Raw genomic sequence first — 20,838 nt, 5'->3', positions numbered from 1 at the left:
AGATTGCGAAGGTTTTTTTTATAAAAGTGACAGGTTTATTCATTACATCGACAATATAGTCAAGTTTTTTTTTTTCATAGTTTATAGCACTGATAGACAGGCGTACCGTACCGGTTTAATCAATCATACAATGATTGTAAGGTGTGTAGAGCCCAATGATATTATTCCATAGATTATAGACCATGACTAATTCTGTGGCATTGAGAAATTAAGTTTCCCTTCCTTGCTCATCAATCCAGACTTTTATAACATCCTAGCTTCATTCATCGTTTACAATGATATAAAGGTATAATATTTTATAAAACTAAGTATATTTATCATTTTGTATTTCATCTATATACCTACCTGTCCTGACCACTACACTTTCCAAATTCCGAATTACCTTTAATCCTTGTTCCGCGTTTAATTTCCTTCCCTTTAATTTACTTGACGTTGGCTACGGGCAACACCGCCCTCAAGTCCATTAAAAAAAAAAAAAAAAAAAAAATTAAGTTTCTTCGAGGGTGTATTGTATTGATCCATCTTCTTTTATAGCATTAGATTAGAGAAGAATCTTACAGGGGAACGGACTCTCAGATAGTAAATTATAACCGGTATGTATTTTTTCAGACTTTTTGTTACATTATACCGAAATGCATAAGATTGAAAACATACCAAAAGACGCCGGTAACCTCAGACGTATTTTTTCAGAATATTAAAAAAAATGGCAACCGAAAATCTAATCCCGCTGGAATCTAACCCGGAGGTTATGAACAAATTTCTACAGAAGCTGGGTGTACCGAGCAGCTGGTCGGTTGTTGATGTAATGGGATTGGACTCCGAAATGCTCTCCTGGGTGCCTTGCCCTGTGCTTGCCGTAATGCTGCTTTTCCCGATATCCGAGAAATACGAGCAGCACAAACAGCAAGAGGAAAGTGACATTTTGTCTAAAGGGCAAGAAGTTTCTAGCGATATTTTTTATATGAAACAAAATCTAAGCAATGCTTGTGGAACCATTGCCTTGGTACATAGTGTTGCTAACAATACTGATAAGATCCATCTGAATGATGGTGTAATGAAAAAGTTCCTAGATGAAGCTAAAGGACTGGATGCAGCAGCTCGCGGAGCTCTGTTGGAGAAGACCGAGGGTATTATCAATGCTCATAAGGAATTGGCACAGGAGGGCCAAACTAACACTCCCAGTGCCGAAGATCCTGTCAATCATCATTTTATTACATTTGTACACAAAGATGGTGCATTATTTGAACTGGATGGGCGTAAGGCTTTTCCAGTTAACCATGGACCAACAACTGCCGATACTCTACTAGATGATGCAGCCAAAGTCTGCCAAGAGTTCATTGCCAGAGACCCTGAAGAGGTCCGCTTCACAGTGGTTGCTTTAACCGCTACTGACTGAGCATTTTAAACTTTTTATCATATAAACCTACCAAAATTTAAAAGACTAGGTCATTTTCAAGCAATGTGCTTCAAATGTTAAGCTTATAAAGTATTCTTGTAATAAATTTAACATAAAAAAAACTGCAATGCAAGGCAAGGCAAGCTTTTGTGATACCAATTAAATATTTTTTTTAGACATTAGTGTTTCATTTCTCCCTTTTAACAACATTTTTTTATTATTATTATTATATAATTATAGGCGAGCAGCTATTGAGCTGATGAGCCTATGTGACACAAGTGTCCAATGTTATATAGTTCAAAGTTTGTATAGTCATATCACTTCACTAGTAATCATCAGTCTAACTTATTGTTTAAAAGCCAATTCTGCCCTCCTAAGCCAAGTAGCGCTATCTCAAAAACAAATGATTTTGAAAATGGAATTCTCAGCTAGAGAAACTAAAGTATAAGTTAGCAATGAATTTTCTTTTGAGATAGCGCTTTTCGGCTTAGCAGGGCAGAATTGTCCAATCTGTTTTTAATCACATTGACCGAGGGGGCAGTCACAACACTATCCGGTAAACGGTTCCAAGCCGCCACGACACGGTTGGACAAGGAATGATATGCATGCAGCTTTAGTAGTAGTGGGAGTGCGAACAATTCGTAGGCTGTGACCTCGGGTCTCGCGGCTGACAGTTCTCTTATTGATTATTTTGTGGATGTCAGGGAGGTTGTAACAGTGGGTGACAATCTTAAAACACTCGATGAGGTCTCGTGCCTGTCCTCCTCTCACCCTCCTAGCTTTGAGTGTGGGCAGCTTCAGTACCTTTAGCCTTATATATAGCTTTCTTTCTCACACATCCGTTTTAAAAATTGACTGTTCTTTTGTTGTTTTCACGATGTGTGATCCCTTAATCTTTTGATATGTTCCAATACTTCCTTGGCGTCTATTGGGTTTACTGTTGATGTTCGTGCCATTACTTGTAGGGCAGGGTTATTTTGTTTTGTTGTTGTGAACAACATACCAAGATAATATTATTAAAGTTATCTTGGAGCATTGACAAATCTGATAAATAATACCCATTAACTTTGTGTTAAAATTGTAAGGTGTCAATATAAATAAGAAATAAGTATTATTTTCTATTCCATTTCATTTATTACATTGCCTTAATTTACAATTGTCATTTTGGTCTATTTTCTTTATATACAGTAAGTACAGAAAAATATGAACCTCCAATCTGGCATAAACCACATAACTTCAGACATTTTGGGATCTGCTATTAACACACTCACTGCCAGACAGAAAACGGCGCACTACCCCTGAAACCGGTCGTCTATAGCTGCGTATAAAACAACCCGCCCGCGGGTTGTCCGGCATCTTAGCAAAGTTCACGAACGCCCACCAGGCGGGTTCTTGGCAGTGAATGTGTTAAGGAGGATTGAATATAATTTATAATAGCAACAATATCTAGTGTATTGGATACATAATACTTCTATATGATGTACGTAAACTTTAATATAAAGTAACATTGTTTAACGTAACGTAATAAACAATTTATTTACAATAGGTAGGTAATTAGTAAATGGAATGTATTCATTAAGCGCCACTTGCGCCAGCCAGGGTTAAGCCACTAAACCTGGAGTTACCATGGTTACCAGTACAATTTAATACTGGGTTAACCCCGGGTTAGTGGCTCACCCTGGCTGGCGCAAGTGGCCCTAAGAGTAGAATTAACATGTATTTGTATACACTTATAAATGTACCTATTTAGGTATTTCATCCAATGTCACGTAATGGAACTCTACCGGCTGCAGCAATGTTAAACAGGAGGGTCATGTGTATAGGTATGACCCAAGTCCTAATCCCCCTAATGGTTATTAACTGCCGAACAGAATATGATTAAAATTAATAGATATAGCCCACTGACAGACAGACGGGTTTTGGGTAAAGACCCCTAAAAAGTAACTTGCCTTTAAATTCATTTGAAACTTTTTTGTACCACAGTCGTATTTTTTTATTTACTTAGACTATCCTGGAGTCAATATAATAAGAAAATATCACATATTTAGACGTCAATTTCATAGTAGGTATTTAAATATTATGTAATTCATAATTTTAATATAAATAAAGTCTATTTTTTTATTCGGTAGACTGAAATGACAGTTAATAGTATGAAATGACATTTCATGTTCATACTATTAACTGTCATTTCAGTCTACCGAATAAAAAAATAGACTTTAGGTACTGTTTTTAAAGAAAGGAGATTATAAAATTATATTACGTATACCACATGATGAGATTATTGTGCTATAAAATTTGCTAGAGAAAATTGTGCTAATTACTGGCATAAGGTATGCTTGATCAAACCTTCATTCTAATGGTGCTGTGGTCGAGTCTTCTGACACATTTTCAATGTTTTCTGAAAAAAAAAAAACAATTAAGTAACCCGCTCATTTCAATAAATAATGCAATTAAATTTAGTGACGGGGTCGGGTTATTCCCACTAGTTACCACCAAGTTGTTACCAGCGGTAACTACTGGGAAAAATAATTCCCAGTAGTTACCACCAAAATTTTGTTAGAGTTAAATACAAATAAAAACAGTATAAATAGTATAGTATAAATATAGAGTGATTAAATAAAATAATTATAAGTCGATTAACGTTTTAGTAAACTGCCTTAAAAGTGACCAATAATATTGAAACAGTTTAACCGGTACTAGTGCAAAAACTATAATATATGTAAGGATAAATTTAATAATCCATTTAAATTATTTTTCAAGTGATTTTATTAGGTAATTCAAAATAACTATACTTATACTATACTCTTTATACTGTTTTTATTAGTATTTAACTCTAACAAAATTTTGGTGATAACTACTGGGAATTATTTTTCCCAGTAGTTACCAGTGGTATAAGGTGGGAAAAAAATTCCCAGTAGTTACCACTGGTAACAACTTGGTGGTAACTAATAGTGGGAATAACCCAAGGGGTCATTCTTATGCGACGTCGAAATGTTTATTACTAAGTGTAACCTCTTCTCTAGGAAGAGTCCTAAAACATAATTCTGACATCCGCGTTATCCGCACGTAAGTAGGTACTAGTCTACAGATCACATATACACCCCACTGTGTATATGCCACCGCCATCGGCCGCCATACTGCCCTGCATTCTTCCCATACCACTAGTCGATAGTGGGGCCGGGGCTCCCAGTCGGGCGTGAGCCTCGGTAGCAGTAAAGTTTCAATTATTCAAATTTCAACTAGCCAAACACGGTGGCTAAAACCGGTACAAGCCCTTCTACAAGTCTACAACTTACCGTCATTCGGTACAGACTCCAAGTCGGGCGTAAGTCGCGGCAGCAGCAGTGTTAACGTCAAGCCGGTGAGCGCAGCCCCGCCGCACACCCACGCCATCACGTAGCGGTAGTAGGATGAGTCCGCTCCTTCCGCACTGAAAGCAACCGTTAGCAAATAAATTACGCCCAGTTGTTATAGAAGGATTAAAAAAGAACTGATAACAGCCTTTTTTGGTACCTACTGACTACTGTATTGTATCGTAAACGCGTTCGCGTCTCCATTTAAATGGGATTCAGCGATGAATACCTACTTATCTATAGATACCTACCTAGCAGTTGCAGTCGCTAACGGACAACGGTGCACGGTGTTGTTTATAGTTTTACCTTAGATATATATTTTTGTGAAATGTGTTTGTATGTTTTTATTGCTAATTAACAGCGTAATTGTTATATACCTAATAACATTATATCCTTTAGATACCTACTTCGATTGCAATTAGGTACATTCTAGCGAATAAGTATCATAGTAACAATTCAAAACAATACATGTCCCTACTGATAAGAACGCGCAGTAGGTAACTTGCATATGTAGACAGTAATGAATAACTAATCATATTTATTTTTCCAAGTGGTGTGCTAGTATAGTTTATACTTGTGGGGCGCTTGAGCTCTTCACAGACAGCTGTGTGCTCAAAGTTAAACATTCATGAAATTAGACTAGATCTTATAATACTCGTAACCTTACGTCTTAATAATCCCAATGCAAAGCTGCCCGCGTTAGCTTAATGCGAAACAAAAAATGAATTCATGCTTTTGCTAAAGGCAACTTTTTGCTTTTATTATCTGCCCAAGCCCAACCCTGCTGTCGCGCACAGCGCGATTCGCCATATAAAAGTCGGTATGTATCAAAACTAGTAATGTCAGTCTATATTTTGATGTGTGGTAACACCACTTGTTCTGACTAACTTTTGCTTGATGGTACTGTGAATAAGATGGCGGGAAAGGAGTGCCGCGTACACGAGGTAATGAGCGTAGATCGTGGTAGTAAGATCAGTTAGGAGCCACGAGCTTCTAGGAGGCCCAATGCCCCATCAGAAACACATCAGGTGAGTGTTTGCTTTGCCATATTATTATGTCGACATAAACGTGCATCATAAGGTGGAAAGATGAGGAGACGGTTATAGCATATCGTTCTTTCCGTTAGTAGTAGTCCAATCTTGCAGTGCACTGCACACTTGGTAGTCAAGGAAATTGGACATGTATTTGAGGTGTGTCCGGGAACACACGGGCACGGTCGACTGAGTTGGAGCAACCGTAGCGAGACTATGGGGAAGGTGGAGGTCTCCGGGGGGGCATAGCCCCCCCGTCCGGCTAAGTGACAAATGTGCAAATCTGATAAGAGTCACCAGGGATATGGCCCTGTATAGACCGGAGCAAGTCGACCGATGCCCAACTGGAGGTGCATAGCCATTAAGTAGTATGTGGGTTAGCAACCACACAGAGCTTAAACGAGATGGAAGGGCACCAAGTAAAACTGAATCATTCATGTGAGTGATACAACCACATGAGAGAGGCAAGTCCTCATATTATCTGTATACACATAATTAAGTAGAGTGGAATAAAGTTGGTCGACTCATCTTTCCATTCTAATGATATAAATGTGTAATTTATATATATTCATGCCGTCCATATGTATAGCAATTAGTATTTCATACATATATTGTACAGGAGGGACGACACCTGCCGGGTTAGCACAGGAGTGGCGCGACAGTCACTCGCCCGCGAGATAGACTACCCGTCCCTCTTGAATTAATACAGTAAGGAAAAGGCGGGTACTTTATCTCGCGGGCGAGATACTGCCGCGCCCTTCCTATGCTAGGCCTACTGTAGGTAGGGTCAATGCGGCCAAATTCGGCGGAATAGGGCCAATTCCGTACACGAGCGTTTTTTTTTTCAAACAATAATAATTGATAATTTCATTCACAAAGCAGCCATTGCTTTTAGTTTCAGCAATCAAAAGCAGATGGTACCTAAGTACTTAAATTTAATAATAAATCATTTTTACATTTGATTTTTTACCTTAACTACATCATAACCATAAAATCTTAAGTAGGTAGCTATTCTTTTCAGAGTATTTAATGTAATCAAATCAAATATTGTAACTCACAAATTCTGTATGACGACGATGGCGAGGCCGCAGGCCAGCTTGTCGGTGAAGCTCATGAGGCCGTACACGAAGGCCGAGGCCTCCGTCTGCGCGCCCACCAGGTCCGCCGTCAGCGCCAGGCTGGTCACCAGCATGATGGCGCCACCGAACCCTGGATTTTTTTAAATAATAATAGGTATTTGAAGAGAATCTTACACAGATTGACCGGGTACAAACATAAGGAAACATTAGAGACAGTTGTTCAACATGACCAGCTATCGCCGGATCGTAATTTATCCAAACACTTGTGTTGTATCTTTTTCCAATTTACTTATAACAAAACGAGAGTGACGCATTCACATTACGCAAAGTCAAACCACGAAATGAATTTAATACGACTTTTTAGGTCAAAAGGTTCGCTACCTTGATTTAAGTCCAGCCATACTAAGACTAGACTCATATAGGGAAATATTGATAAAATAACTCACCTATCAAAACAGCGACAACATAAATAAAGTATGTCTTAAAATTGTCATCAAGCTCAAAATATATCCACAAAAATCCAGTCATAGCACACGCCGTCCCAAAAACATAGTACATCTTTCTCGTAATGGATCTCGGAGCAATCCTCTGTACTCCCGCGGCCGCTAAGCTACCGAGGTACATAGCTAAAGGGACCACGGCTAGCGACCTGGCCGCGAGACCTAGAGTCAGGTGGAGATATAAAGGCACTAGTACTTGAGCCACGTTTACTACTAGTCTGGTGCTCATATATATGCCAGCTACCTTGAAATAAAAAGAGATATATTAAATTAATTGATTGAATGTAAGATGTACCTAACAGGAAAAAAACATATTGTCAAAATGGATTCAGAATTAAAATTACCTACTAAATTAAGAAGTAACTTAAACTAGACTTAAGGAATAATACCATTCATACTCTCTCATTTCCAACACTCTCTCACACTCGTCATGAGCGAGGGAAAATGACGTACTTGTTTTTAAAAGGAATAGGTAGTACCAATTTGTATTTTCAGTGTAAATATGTCTGTATTATATCATCGAGGACATCGTGCACTGTTTTTGTGTTTGAAACCTAGTTTTAACGTAGCTTACTTTAATACACGTGACCATACACAATATATTTGTTTTAGTGGGATGGATGACTCATCTTTGGATATATATATTATAAGCATCACAATACCTAGTTAATGTTCTGTATGTGGCTTTACACTGATAATCATGTAGTACGCACCTGGCTTTATACTTTTGGGTTATTGTATTGTATCTATGGTAGAGAGAGAGAACTGTCAGATATGGCGGCGCGCGTTGCCCGAGGTTATGTTCGATTTGATATTATTGTAATCTTAAACTAATCCTGTATATCAATGTAATAAAATAAATGTTGCTGAAAGCAGTGGTTTGAGTGCTGAACCCCTTTTACTGAGCATTAAATCTGTGAATGATTACATCTCAGAAAGCGGGATTGTGAATTCAAATGCCCACATAGAAATTGGATGATTGTTTTCACCTGTATGGAGGTGCTATATTGAACCATCGCACTGGGAGACTTCCGCACAAGATCGGCCGAAGTGAAGGCATACAATGAATACAAAAGTGCAAGCCTTTGAAGAGCAGAGGCGAGTGGAACTACGCGAAGCGTGATGTCTGTGATGAGTTAAAGGCGCGACCACCTGCGGTCATCAAATACAATTTTGTCGGAGGGCTGCTGACCTGCGGTGAATGTGGACGTACATTCACTGCAAAGATAGGTTACGTCAGCCACCTGAGAGCTCACGATCGTCGCTCTCACTGATGACGAGAGGTGCGTAGAAATGTAAGTTGCTTGGTCTTTTAAGAGTTCATTTCATAATGAAAGCAATAGAAAGTATATATATGATACAAGATAGATTTCATATTTTGTACGCTAAACAAAATGATTGACAATTGGTTTTGTTTGCTTACCATAAAAAGTGTTTTAAATTTGCAATGCACTGGATGTTCGTCTATTTTGATCTAGTTATTAACCCGTGTTTTTGTCATTGTTTGTTTTTGGACTGTGAGATGACATGTTGGAATACAATGAGAATAGATCTCGACGAGAACGCAAGCAAAACAACCATCAGCTTCGTCACGGTGAGATTGGTGAGACACAGAGCTATTATTAAGAGCCAACATGGTTACGAAGGAAGTCAAAAGGGTAAGGATGGCATTATGCAGTATTCAGGTACAATGCAGGTGCTCAGTGAAGTTAGTTATTAACACTGAGTTGTATAATGATGTTAGTTGAATATTTACTAGGTATTATTACTATTCTTTTTTGGATAGTCTAATGACACTAAAAGGTATATTGTTTCTAATGATGCATGAGTATATAATGCCTATATATGGTAAGAGATAACAAAACAATGTTATGGATCAGTATCACAGAGGTTATCGCCATGATAAAATGATGGGATAGCGAAAATGAGAGGAAGAAAATGATAGCGGGCTAGAATTGTAGGAGATTGGCCCATGACAGTTGTCAATGGAAAGAGTTAGAAGAGGCCTTTAGCAGGCACCACACTTATTTAGATATATCTCTATCTCTATACTCCGGTCTCTAATTCAGAATAAAATAATATGATAGGTAAATGTGCATATAAATTATTTTGGACAAAAGACAGAAAATAGTTTTTGATTTGACAACAAAAAATAATTATTTATGAACATTTGTGTATGAAAAAGGGATTAAAAAAATGATAATTGAAGATATTGAATGGTATATTCTACATAGGTAGGTACATGCATGTAGTTGCATATCATTGTTATACTGAAAATTATCAATCTGGATACTTAGAGAGAAGCATATAGAAACAATAATGATTGAATGGAATTACACACAGTATGAATTCTAAATTTGAAATGATGCTGGTAGTTTCACATCTATTTCATGCTATTGTTTCAAATGTCATGTATCTCAATAACCCAATTCATTAGTTTATGTAATTCATTCTTAAGCCTGAATTTTGTATATGAGCAAGGTTTATATAATTTAAAGATGAAAAACAGATGAGCAGAATTTTTCGAAATTTTAAATGTTATCGGTTACAGATTTGTCATACATTCTTTTATTATTATTATTTTCGATTGATTGGATGTATGGAAATTTTGCATATTGGACTATAGGGATAGTCCAGGCTTAATCCTCACACCTCACATACAAATCAAGGAAGTTTAAATTAATGATATTAACATTTCAGAATGTAAAAGAGACTTGCACCATTAATGGTGTCACAATTATTCTACATCAATTTACAAAAGAAATAAGTTTGAAAATATAAGCAACAATTTCAAAGCATTATTATTAGCAACATGATGTCTGGTCGCATTGTGGATACTTTTACTGAGATTGCAAATGAAAACGAAAAAGAAAGTTTATTTTCTGTTAACGAGTACAGGTTCATTTACAATGGTTAAGATCTCCTAGTAGGTATTTAAAAAAGAAAGTGAATAATTTCACTCTATTTGGAATTCTTGAATACCTACTTCATACCTTTGAATTGATGACAAGCGGTATTTATATTTAAACATTATTGCACAAAATATACACCAATGTACAAATTTGTCTCTCTAAATTTATAAATTTAGTGCAAGTCCTGTCTGGTAAAAGCATTTGTTAAACGGGATTGGCTAAACAAGAACAGATTACTTTTCCGTGCTGTTGACTCAATATTTGTCTAATAATATTGCATAGTATTCAGTTATATTTTTTAAAATTTTACTAGGTATTCAAAATTGAAATAAGTAATGCAGTTATACATGCGTAATGTGTGTGTGTGTAATGGATGGCGACTAATAAATGATTATGATTATGATTGCAATCCAGTAATAAACCAAAAATGAAACTATGAATTGTTGCTATGAAATACAATTTATTTGTGACTTTACGATTTCATTTGCTTATAGGGTGAATTAAGGTATTGGAATTACTTTTAATTACTTCCAATGGTTCCAATAATATAATAGGTGGGGTAATGTCGATAGTATTTGCTACGGTATACTCCGTGTAGTATACAGTAGTACTTATTTGGAGTGTTTTCTTTCCGGGTGCATGTCACCCCAAGGTTTATTGCTGCGTTTTTGCCGATTTCTGTGGCTGAATCCCTATTACTTTACTATTGTGAAATATTGGACGAAGTTTAGGACGAAACATCAGGACCATCAGGTCATTGAATAATCTGTTTATATAAATAAATAAAAATAAAAAAATAAAACATATTTTAGATGTTATTTCTGAGTTGATGAATTGATGGAATATTTGTTATTTTAATTAATTAATGTTGATGATTTTTGATGAAGATAATGATTGATATCCATGACGACATTGACGTCTGATTACGATCTTAGTAACGATGAGTAGGTATCTAAGGAAAATCTAAGGTAATAGAGGTCCGATAACGATGATGATGTATATGACTGAACATGTCTACTACAGTGTCGATGTCGGCGACGATGTTTGCCCCATGACAGGGTCAATAACTGACCATATCGATGATAAAAACGGAGCTGGACGATTTAGATGACAATGTCGGCGATAATGCTTGACCGACCACTTTGATGACGATATATGGATGATGTATATAGTAAGATTAATTGATGATGATAGTGATTGACTGAGTCGATGTGCATGATCAATGAATTAATTATTGACGAGGACTGAGACTAAAACGATCGTTGCTACTGCCAATAATTATAACATTTTTATTTTTTTATGTTTCAACGCTGGTAACCTGGCTGAACGGCCCTTCATTGATGATAAGCGAGGGCTTCGCAGCAAGAGCTGACTGAAGCAAAGGAGGTTAAACTGTTAAGATTGTGCTGCCAGCAGTGGGCAGGGCCCAAGCTGCCGATGGTCAGAGCCACAGAGTGAGGAACCGACGTACATACGCGCCGTGTCCAAGATTACCACCTTCTGCATCTGAACCTTGATCCAGCGACCCAGCGAGAGTATCTCTAGGTGTTGTTCGAGACTCTTCGCTGACATGATTGCTAGTTATCATATTAATATTATGAATCTAGAATATAACTGTTGAGTTTTGGCAGACTGTCTAGTGCAGGCCGAAATGGCAGACTGTCTAGAGCAGGCCATGACTGTTTATTATGTTAGTTTATGTTTTGGCAAAGTTAGGTTATTGTATTGTTTATTATGTTAGTTTATGTTTTGGCAAAGTTAGGTTATTGTAATATGGGCTTTGTTGTCTGATCCAAATTAAAATATATATATTAGTTTATACTTTGGCAAACTGACCAGCGCAGGCCTTGAAGGCAGACTGTCTGGGGTAGGCCGCGATTGTTTATGATGTTGATGATTTAAACTTTGGCTGACTGTCTAGAACAGGCTTTGATAGCAGCCTGTCTTCTAGAGCAGGCCGTGATGGCAGACTGTCTAGACTGGTCCAGTCTAGAGCAGGCCATACCAAATCAAATTATTAGATTGACTAGGTTGAATCTTGGCAGACTGTCTAGAACAGGCTTTGATAGCAGCCTGTCTTCTAGAGCAGGCCGTGATGGCAGACTGTCTAGACTGGTCCAGTCTAGAGCAGGCCATACCAAATCAAATTATTAGATTGACTAGGTTGGATCTTGGCAGACTGTCTAGAACAGGCTTTGATAGCAGCCTGTCTTCTAGAGCAGGCCGTGATGGCAGACTGTCTAGACTGGTCTAGTCTAGAGCAGGCCATACCAAATCAAATTATTAGATTGTCTAGGTTGAATTTGGCAGACTGTCTAGAACAGGCTTTGATAGCAGCCTGTCTTCTAGAGCAGGCCGTAGTGGCAGACTGTCTAGACTAGTCAAGTCTAGAGCAGGCCATAACAATTTATACTTTGGGATTATGTCTAGAGCAGGCCTTAAGGGCAGACTGTGGTTGTTTATGATGTATTATGCTTTGCCAAACTATTAGAGCAGGCCTTATGGGCAGACTGTGATTGTTTATGATGTATTATGCTTTGCCAAACTTTTAGAGCAGGCCTTATGGGCAGACTGTGACTGTCTATGATGTATTATGTTTTGCCAAACTATTTAGAGCAGGACTTGAGGGCAGACTGCGAATGTTTGTGACGTATTATGTTTTGCCAAACTATCTAGAGCAGGCCTTAAGGGCAGACTGTGAATGTTTGTGACGTATTATGTTTTGCCAAACTATTTAGAACAGGCCTTAATGGCAGACTGTGATGTTTATGATGTACATATTATGCTTTGCTAACTATTTAGAGCAGGCCTTAACGGCAGACTGAGTTTGTTTATGATGAATTATGCTTTGTAAACTATTTAGAGCAGGCCTTAATGGCAGACTGTGATTGTTTATGATGAATTATGCTTTGTAAACTGTTTAGAGCAGGCTTTAATGGCAGACTGTGATTGTTTATGATGAATTGTGCTTTGCAAACTATTAAGAGCAGGCCTTAATGGCAGACTGTGATTGTTTATGATGAATTATGTTTTGCAAACTGTGAATACTGTGATTGTTTATGATGAATTATGTTTTGCTAAACTATTTAGAGCAGACCTTAAGGGGAGACTGTCATTGTTTATGACGTGTTATACTTTGCCATACTGTGTAGAGCAGGCCTTGAGGGCAGACTGTGATTGTTGATGTTGGTTTATACTTTGGCAGACTGTCTAGAGCAGACCATGAATGTAAATTAGTTTATATAAGTATATTGAAAGATTATCGAAAGAAGGTTGTTAATGCTACCAGGTTAGCTGGTTGTATTAAATTATTGTTTACATGATCTCAGGTTAAAGCATGTGAAGTGAGAAGATTGATTTCTCAATAAGGTTGGCTGGTTGTATTAAGTTTTGTTTAGATGATCTCAGGTTAAAGCATGTGAAGTCAGAAGATTGATTTCTCAATAAGGTTAGCTGGTTGTATTGTTATTGTTTACATGATCTCAGGTTAAAGCATGTGAAGTGTGAAGATTGATTTCTCAATAAGGTTAGCTGGTTGTATTAAGTTATTGTTTACATGATCTCAGGTTAAAGCATGTGAAGTCAGAAGATTGATTTCTCAATAAGGTTAATACATACTTACATATATGCAAATAGTCATTGGCTGTGATTGGCTAATAAAGGTCTATAGTCAGAAGTTTACAAAAACTGTTCTTATGAATGTTTGTTTGATATCGATAAAATTGTCATGATATATTACTGTTGTTATTAATGTACAATTGTTTTTAGTGAGAGGACTCACTTTAAATAAAAGGACGGCCGAGCTATAAGCATCACAATACCTAGTTAATGTTCTGTATGTGGCTTTACACTGATAATCATGTAGTACGCACCTGGCTTTATACTTTTGGGTTATTGTATTGTATCTATGGTAGAGAGAGAGAACTGTCAGATATGGCGGCGCGCGTTGCCCGAGGTTATGTTCGATTTGATATTATTGTAATCTTAAACTAATCCTGTATATCAATGTAATAAAATAAATGTTGCTGAAAGCAGTGGTTTGAGTGCTGAACCCCTTTTACTGAGCATTAAATCTGTGAATGATTACATCATGCATGTTCGTAGTTATGTCTGATTAATAGCAGTATAAGGTTGTTGAGTATTACTTGATTCAACAATAACATAAGTTAATGACTCATTTGTTAAAAAGTCAAAACACGGTCTAAGTAATAAGAATTAATATTAGTCAGAACAGATGGATGTAATACAATGAAGTTAGTCATGTTGATAGAAGATAAGTAAATTGCCATGCCAGTAAATTAAACATCGTTTTTAATTATTAATTAATAATGATAGTAAACAATAATTATGGTCACTTAACGGTTATAACGGCCTCCTAGCCTATTCGTTAGTGACGCTGCCTACAAAGTAGGATGTCACGGGTTCAAATCCCATTAAGGGCATTTATTTATGTAAGTGTTCGTCACAAATATTCGTCCCTGAGTTATGGATGTTAGATATATATCTAACCAAGTATCTTTTTATCTAATACTTATATAATTATGTATATTATCTCATCATACAAGCTTTGCTTAGTTTGGGGCTAGGTTGATCTATGTAATTATGTCCAAAAAAATACTTATAGTTTGATGGTTAGTAATCATTGCAAAAGTAAGTTTGAAATAGTATAATTTTTTAATAAATCAATTTTCACCAAAGACAGGATCAATTTTACCTGATACATCACAGGCTTTTTCAAAAAGCCGATGTGTGTGTGTGGGTGCTCCCGACTGCCATGTTCAAGTAGTTGTTCCTGTCGCCTGTAGATTGTCTTTTCCCTCACACTGAAGTGGAAAAGGAGAGATGCCAATACTCCTACACTCATCACAATGTACACTATGTGCCGGAACTTCCAAGCATCCCCGGGGCCTACTTGCTGAAATTTGAAAATGTACTTTGTTATCAACTGTTTAATAATATAAAAAAAAATAACTAAGGTTTTTATAATATTTCCCTTATAAAAGTGGATCTTCCAATTTATGCGTGTTTTTGTAAAAATATTAATGAGAAAGAGTAGGTATGATGAAAATTAATTTAACTTAAACTTATAAAAGTATTTGATTGATAGTATTTATACCATAATGTTGTTTTATATATTTCGTATTTGCAAAAACCATTTCAGTTATAACCTCTTGAGACCCAGATCACCGGCAGCAGTACTTTGTTTTGGAACTCTTTGTTATTCAACCAAACTTCAAAATAGATTGTGGACTATGTACAAAAATTTGTACTGGAAGTCTCAGGAGGATAATGAAAAATAAAAATTAAGGTAATGGACATACTTGTGTATCACATTTTCCAGTCATATGCAACACAACCCATGTCACAATGTACACAAACAAGTTTGAAAATACTGTGAATCCATACCTGTAAAGACACAATCTATTTATTATTGTGTATGTACATGTGCATAAACTGATTTTATAAACCCAACATATTCAAATTCAAACAAGCTAATACAGACGGTCATCTGCAATAGTATCTTGCACTATAAAATATCACAATATACATAGATACCAAAATATAATTTAAAAATTTTATATTATCAAAAGAACAAAAGTTTTATACAGTTTCACAACATTGTGGATACAGATACCTACATGTGCTAATTGTATATTATAAATAAGAATACCTGACAGCAGTAAGATGTGTTCTGGTATGTTCACTATCAGCTAATTCCGGAATCAAACTCAGATGTGAAATCTGAACTGCTGCCCATCCAATTTGAAATATCATAATAAACGCGGCAAAATAAAACATCTGTGCCCACTTGTGGGCCATGGTGCACCCAATACACTCAGAAAATATAAATGGAAATGATCCCAATACACATGCTGTCCCTGTAAACAGAAACTTCTGTAAGATTGACTGTGAACATATTAAATTCGTTAGCAACATTAATATTGATAAGAAATATCCACCCACCAAATAGATGCCAGAGTTTCCTTCTGCCATATCTAATGCTAACAGTGTTGTCTGTGCGGTCAGAACAGTATCCAACGAATGGAGTAGACACCGCATCCACTACTTGTCCTATCAACATTAACTTTCCCGCCTGTGACGGACTAAATTCTAGTACTAAATGAAAAAATACTAAAAAGTATGTGAACCACAAACTAGCGCACACATCGTTTAACACGTGCCCGATGCCGTAACCGATTTGCAAGCGAAGACTCGTAGATATATCTAGGAATTCGTTATCCATTTTCTATAATTGGGAACCTGAAAATATATTTTTTTTGGTTCAATAATTTACTGTCGATCAAGTTAAACCGCGATATAATACATTCGGTAGAGACACACTGAAAGAACACGAACTAAAGGACGTCGAACTCAAAGATGTCCTTCTGTTCTGCAGGAAAACAAGAAGATTCGAGGAGAATAGTGTGGGAATGCCGCCGGGACAGTAACCTGCAGCTCCAACTCCAGGGAACAGGGCTGAATGAACGCGACACGCGATCGACAGCCCGCCTGCATCCGGCCGGGCGTCCCTACACTACATCTACATCTACATCTACAAGTTAAATGTGCCGATAAAATTTACATACCTACCAAAAAGCAAAGGTTGGTTCATTCACTGATCACATATAAGATATACCTAATTATTTTATAACTTAATACTTAATAATGCGAACCTATTTTTCGACAATTTCGAGCGCGAGACGTCCGCACTTCTGTTGTCGTATCTTGTATGTAATAAATAAATAAATAATATATAACGATTACAACGTCAAATGCTAAAGTCAATATGACAATTATCTTTTTTTTACAAATGTCAAATTCGAGGCATCTTTCGTTCAGAAATTCAAATAATTATTTAAGGGTTCATTAAAGGGCCCTCCACACTCATGCGCGAAAGAGCTAAGAATCGACTCCACACTTGCGTTCGCGGCTTCGTGCCGCGATTCGCGCACGAGTGTGGAGGGGGCTTAAGGAACCTACTCTGGCAACCAATACGTAGTATCTTCTTAGTAGTTTGTGTATAAGACTATCCCGTTCGGTAATTCCCCCCCCCCCCCACCTCTCATGCCTGATCCAGTTATACTCACGGACCTAGAGAATAACTTAAACTTTATAACTTCATGGTTATACTAGATTCATGCCTTTACCCTTTAGTTGACACTTGAACATGGCATTGACATTTCAACTTATTTAGAAAGAAAAAAAGAAGGGTGTTATGGGAAATACTATTTTATTTAATAATGAAAATGTGTCTAGCAAGAGTTTTGTTTTATATAACCTTTGTAGCAGCGGCTACCCAAGTCTTTGGAGATGACTTCAAAGAAGAATTATTCATTAAACCCCTGTTACCGACACACCTTTACACGTATTTTCAATTCATAACTCATATTAAGGATGAATCTTCATGTAAGTATGCTTCATTTTTCCACTTTGGATAATGTATAAACGTTTAATAATTATAAGATGATAATTATTTAAGGTTTTTTCAGTTGAACATTCCCATTTATCTCCACGATCCCTGGGTGAGATAATATCACGTTTTCACGTGGAGGAGTTGCACCTTACACTGACAGAGGGCCAATGGAGGCACAACCAGTGGGGCTATCCGGTGCAGGACGCCGCTCCCGGCGCCGAACTATACGCCTGGTTCTCCCACGATGTTGTTGACATTGATAAACAGTGGCAGGAGTTGAGCTCAACCCTCGCAGGTCTCTTCTGTGCTTCTTTGAACTTTATACAAAACTTCAACACTGTCACACCACAAATGGTCCTATGGCCATCAGGTGCATTCAAAATTAACCAAAATGTCACTTCACAACTAAGATATGCGTCTCTACCTAGAGAAATAGTTTGTACAGAAAATTTGACTCCATGGAAGAAACTTTTGCCCTGTGAGTCAAGCCGTGGATTTGCATCCTTACTCAATTCTAGGATGATACACAACACCAATTATCACTCCATTGGAGTGCACTTCAGGAAAATGTGCTCAACAAAGGACTGTACACAAACCCACTTGGAAATTAAACAGACAGTTGCTCTAGTGTACGACTATAATATAATTAAAAGTAGTGATTGGTCATTCCGTAAACTGTTTGGACAGGGCTTGCCTGGAGCTTGTCCATTATCTACAAAAAGCACAATATATGTAGATGTATCTTCAAATGACACACAGCAGTTCCAGTTGCTGTCCCCACCAGACAAGATGGAATTATCCCAGCGAGGCGGCAGTCAGGTGAAGCTTGCAGTTTATGATGTAGAGCCCAATGGTCAGATGATTAACATTGGTGTTAAACATAATTCTAATAGCAAATTAGCTGTGCCCGTTCCGCCTCCTTTAACTTTTACCCGTTATGTGCTTGGATATGGAAAAGAATTTGGTGGCATTGTCACAGAGTTTACTAATAACTACTGGTCTCCAATAAATATAGTATTACTGGAAAACGCTCCATGGTGGCTGCCTATACAGCTGAGTACACTAAGAGTTAACGGAGAAGCTGAAAGCAAGCTAGTCAAGTCACAGTATTACTCTCCGGGCCGCAGCAGGCAGAAGCCATACCACCTTGAACTATTGCTAACACTGCCCCCTAGATCGACTACAACCATCACCATTGATTTTGAGTTTGTCTTCCTGAAGTGGCAAGAATACCCCCCTGATGCAAACCATGGGTTCTACATTGGATCTGCTCTTGTATCTGCTAACCTACCAACTGCTAAGAATTATACGAGCCTGCCCATCACTGGAAGTACATTTGACTCTATAATCAATGCTTCACAGTCTTGTAAGTATACAAATTTTTATTTATAATTGTAATCCCATATAATAGTTAAAATATTTTGTTCTACTTTATGATTAAGGTTCTGAACAATAAATGTGGTTGAAACACATCACAATAAAACAAGAAAAAAATCAACAACCTGTACCCTATGTTCTGAAGATTTTTGCTAAAAACTAGGTATAAAGGCAAGATTTAGAAAAAACTTAGGAACATTATCAACTTTCAGGGTACCCAATTGTATTCCGGACTAATGGTGCCATGGTGTCCCTCCCGACGCCTGACTTCAGCATGCCCTACAACGTCATCTGCCTGGCTTGCACCGTGGTCGCACTGGCATTCGGCCCGCTCCACAACATCTCCACCAAGGAGCTTGTACTCAAACCTGTGGGCACATCCATGTCACTGGCTCAGAAGATCATGAGCTTATTTAAGAAGAAAAAGGAGTAGTACCAATTTTAATTAATTGATTTTTGTATAGACTGATTAATAAATTACGTTTTGAAAATATCACTTCATTTGTCACTACAGTGTTGAGGAACACAGTGTTGCCATTATTTTTCTGTAAAATAAGGCACGATATTTTATTAATTTTATTATACACGGTGTTTTTTTTTAAATCCGTTAATTTCAAGGGTACATTCCTCAGCTTAAATTAAGTAACTTTCTCGAGGAAACTAGTACTCTAATTAGCTCCATTTTGGAGATAATCAATTATTTCTTTTTATCTGATAAGGCCCCTACGAGCGCGTACACTTGCCCAAAGAGTAGTATAATATATTGGAGTTTGGAGTACATTTTACTTCTACACTCCATAATATAGGTAGGTAATGTCCGTGTTACAACAACGCTATAAATTACTGTTTACGAAAAATAATATAAATCAAAATTAACTACTTATGACATAATTCAGTTTTCTTAAATGTACTTAGCCATACCCCGAAGTTAACGCAGTTTAAAGAAAACCACCATATACATTGTTTGTGCATTATTTGTTTTTTGTAACAGCCTTCAGCCTAAACCGCTTGATGAATTATTAATTGGATAGTACTTAGATTTGATTAAGTTAATGGAATAATTATGGATAGATGTACAAATGTAGTGCAAAATCCTTTACCATCGTATTTACACGGAAACGCACGAACGTAATTTCAGTCCGTCTTACTACAAAAAGTAGTGAGGTTGACTGAAGGAGCTTGACAAATACGAATTAACGTTACCGAGAAAATACGATGGCAAAATGATTATGCACTACATCTGTACTGTGTACGGTGTAGGTACCTAATCACTGCAGTCTTAGCACGCGAGTAGGCCGCGACAGTACCTTGGACGCAAGATAGACTATCTATCTCGTTTAAATTAATATAGTTTGCGCCCGAGATACTGTCGCGGTGCACTTGTGCTAAGGCTGATGATTAGTCAAGTAGAGTCTGTGCGGAAAGAGAAGAATCGTGGAATGTTTGAGGCCCAATATGGGGCTTTCCGAACGGACTATCGAAAAAACAATATTGTTCAAAGTATAATTGTCGTAGTCAGATCGTATAATCCGGCTCGGCTAATCGTTGAACCGCCGCATTTCAAAACGCCCCTGTTTTTGAAAACGGCTAGCCGTAATGTAATACGGCGGATTATACGATCCGACTGCGACATAATGATTAGTGATTATACATCAGTTATTCACATATTTTAGCAAAAAGGATAATTAGTACCATTTGAGTTTGTAGTGGTTTGTAGAGTTAATAACCAAAGAGAATATAACCAGTATTTGACGTTTGAAGTTTTATAATTATCCA

The 20,838-nt window shown here is 37.2% G+C and overlaps 4 protein-coding genes across 6 annotated transcripts in view; 3 read left to right on the top strand and 1 right to left on the bottom strand.

Annotated features, from left to right (window-relative positions):
- LOC134647253 (aspartyl/asparaginyl beta-hydroxylase) overlaps nt 1–20,838 on the top strand; it is a 48,221-nt gene that overhangs the window by 25,524 nt on the left and 1,859 nt on the right. The window lies entirely within an intron of this gene.
- Nucleotides 669–1,569, top strand: LOC134647216 (ubiquitin carboxyl-terminal hydrolase isozyme L3). The gene has a single exon (XM_063501444.1). The coding sequence runs from the start codon at nt 704–706 to the stop codon at nt 1,394–1,396; it is 693 nt and encodes a 230-aa protein (XP_063357514.1). The 5' UTR covers nt 669–703; the 3' UTR covers nt 1,397–1,569.
- Nucleotides 3,664–16,962, bottom strand: LOC134647257 (major facilitator superfamily domain-containing protein 12-like). Its single transcript, XM_063501531.1, has 9 exons — nt 16,946–16,962; nt 16,236–16,532; nt 15,943–16,150; nt 15,593–15,677; nt 14,986–15,186; nt 7,306–7,603; nt 6,839–6,989; nt 4,693–4,826; nt 3,664–3,794 (listed from the first exon to the last, which is right to left on the bottom strand). Exons 2-9 carry the CDS (start codon nt 16,513–16,515, stop codon nt 3,745–3,747), a joined length of 1,407 nt encoding a protein of 468 aa, XP_063357601.1. The 5' UTR covers nt 16,516–16,532; nt 16,946–16,962; the 3' UTR covers nt 3,664–3,744.
- Nucleotides 17,491–19,555, top strand: LOC134647215 (GPI transamidase component PIG-T). The gene is made up of 3 exons (XM_063501443.1): nt 17,491–17,678; nt 17,762–19,051; nt 19,275–19,555. The coding sequence occupies exons 1-3, from the start codon at nt 17,513–17,515 to the stop codon at nt 19,493–19,495; spliced, it is 1,677 nt and encodes a 558-aa protein (XP_063357513.1). The 5' UTR covers nt 17,491–17,512; the 3' UTR covers nt 19,496–19,555.

This window comes from Cydia amplana, chromosome 4 (assembly GCF_948474715.1).
Source record: "Cydia amplana chromosome 4, ilCydAmpl1.1, whole genome shotgun sequence".
Classification (NCBI taxonomy): Eukaryota; Metazoa; Arthropoda; class Insecta; order Lepidoptera; family Tortricidae; genus Cydia; species Cydia amplana.
Note: the sequence above shows the minus strand (reverse complement) of the source record. Positions and strands in the feature narration are given on the sequence as shown.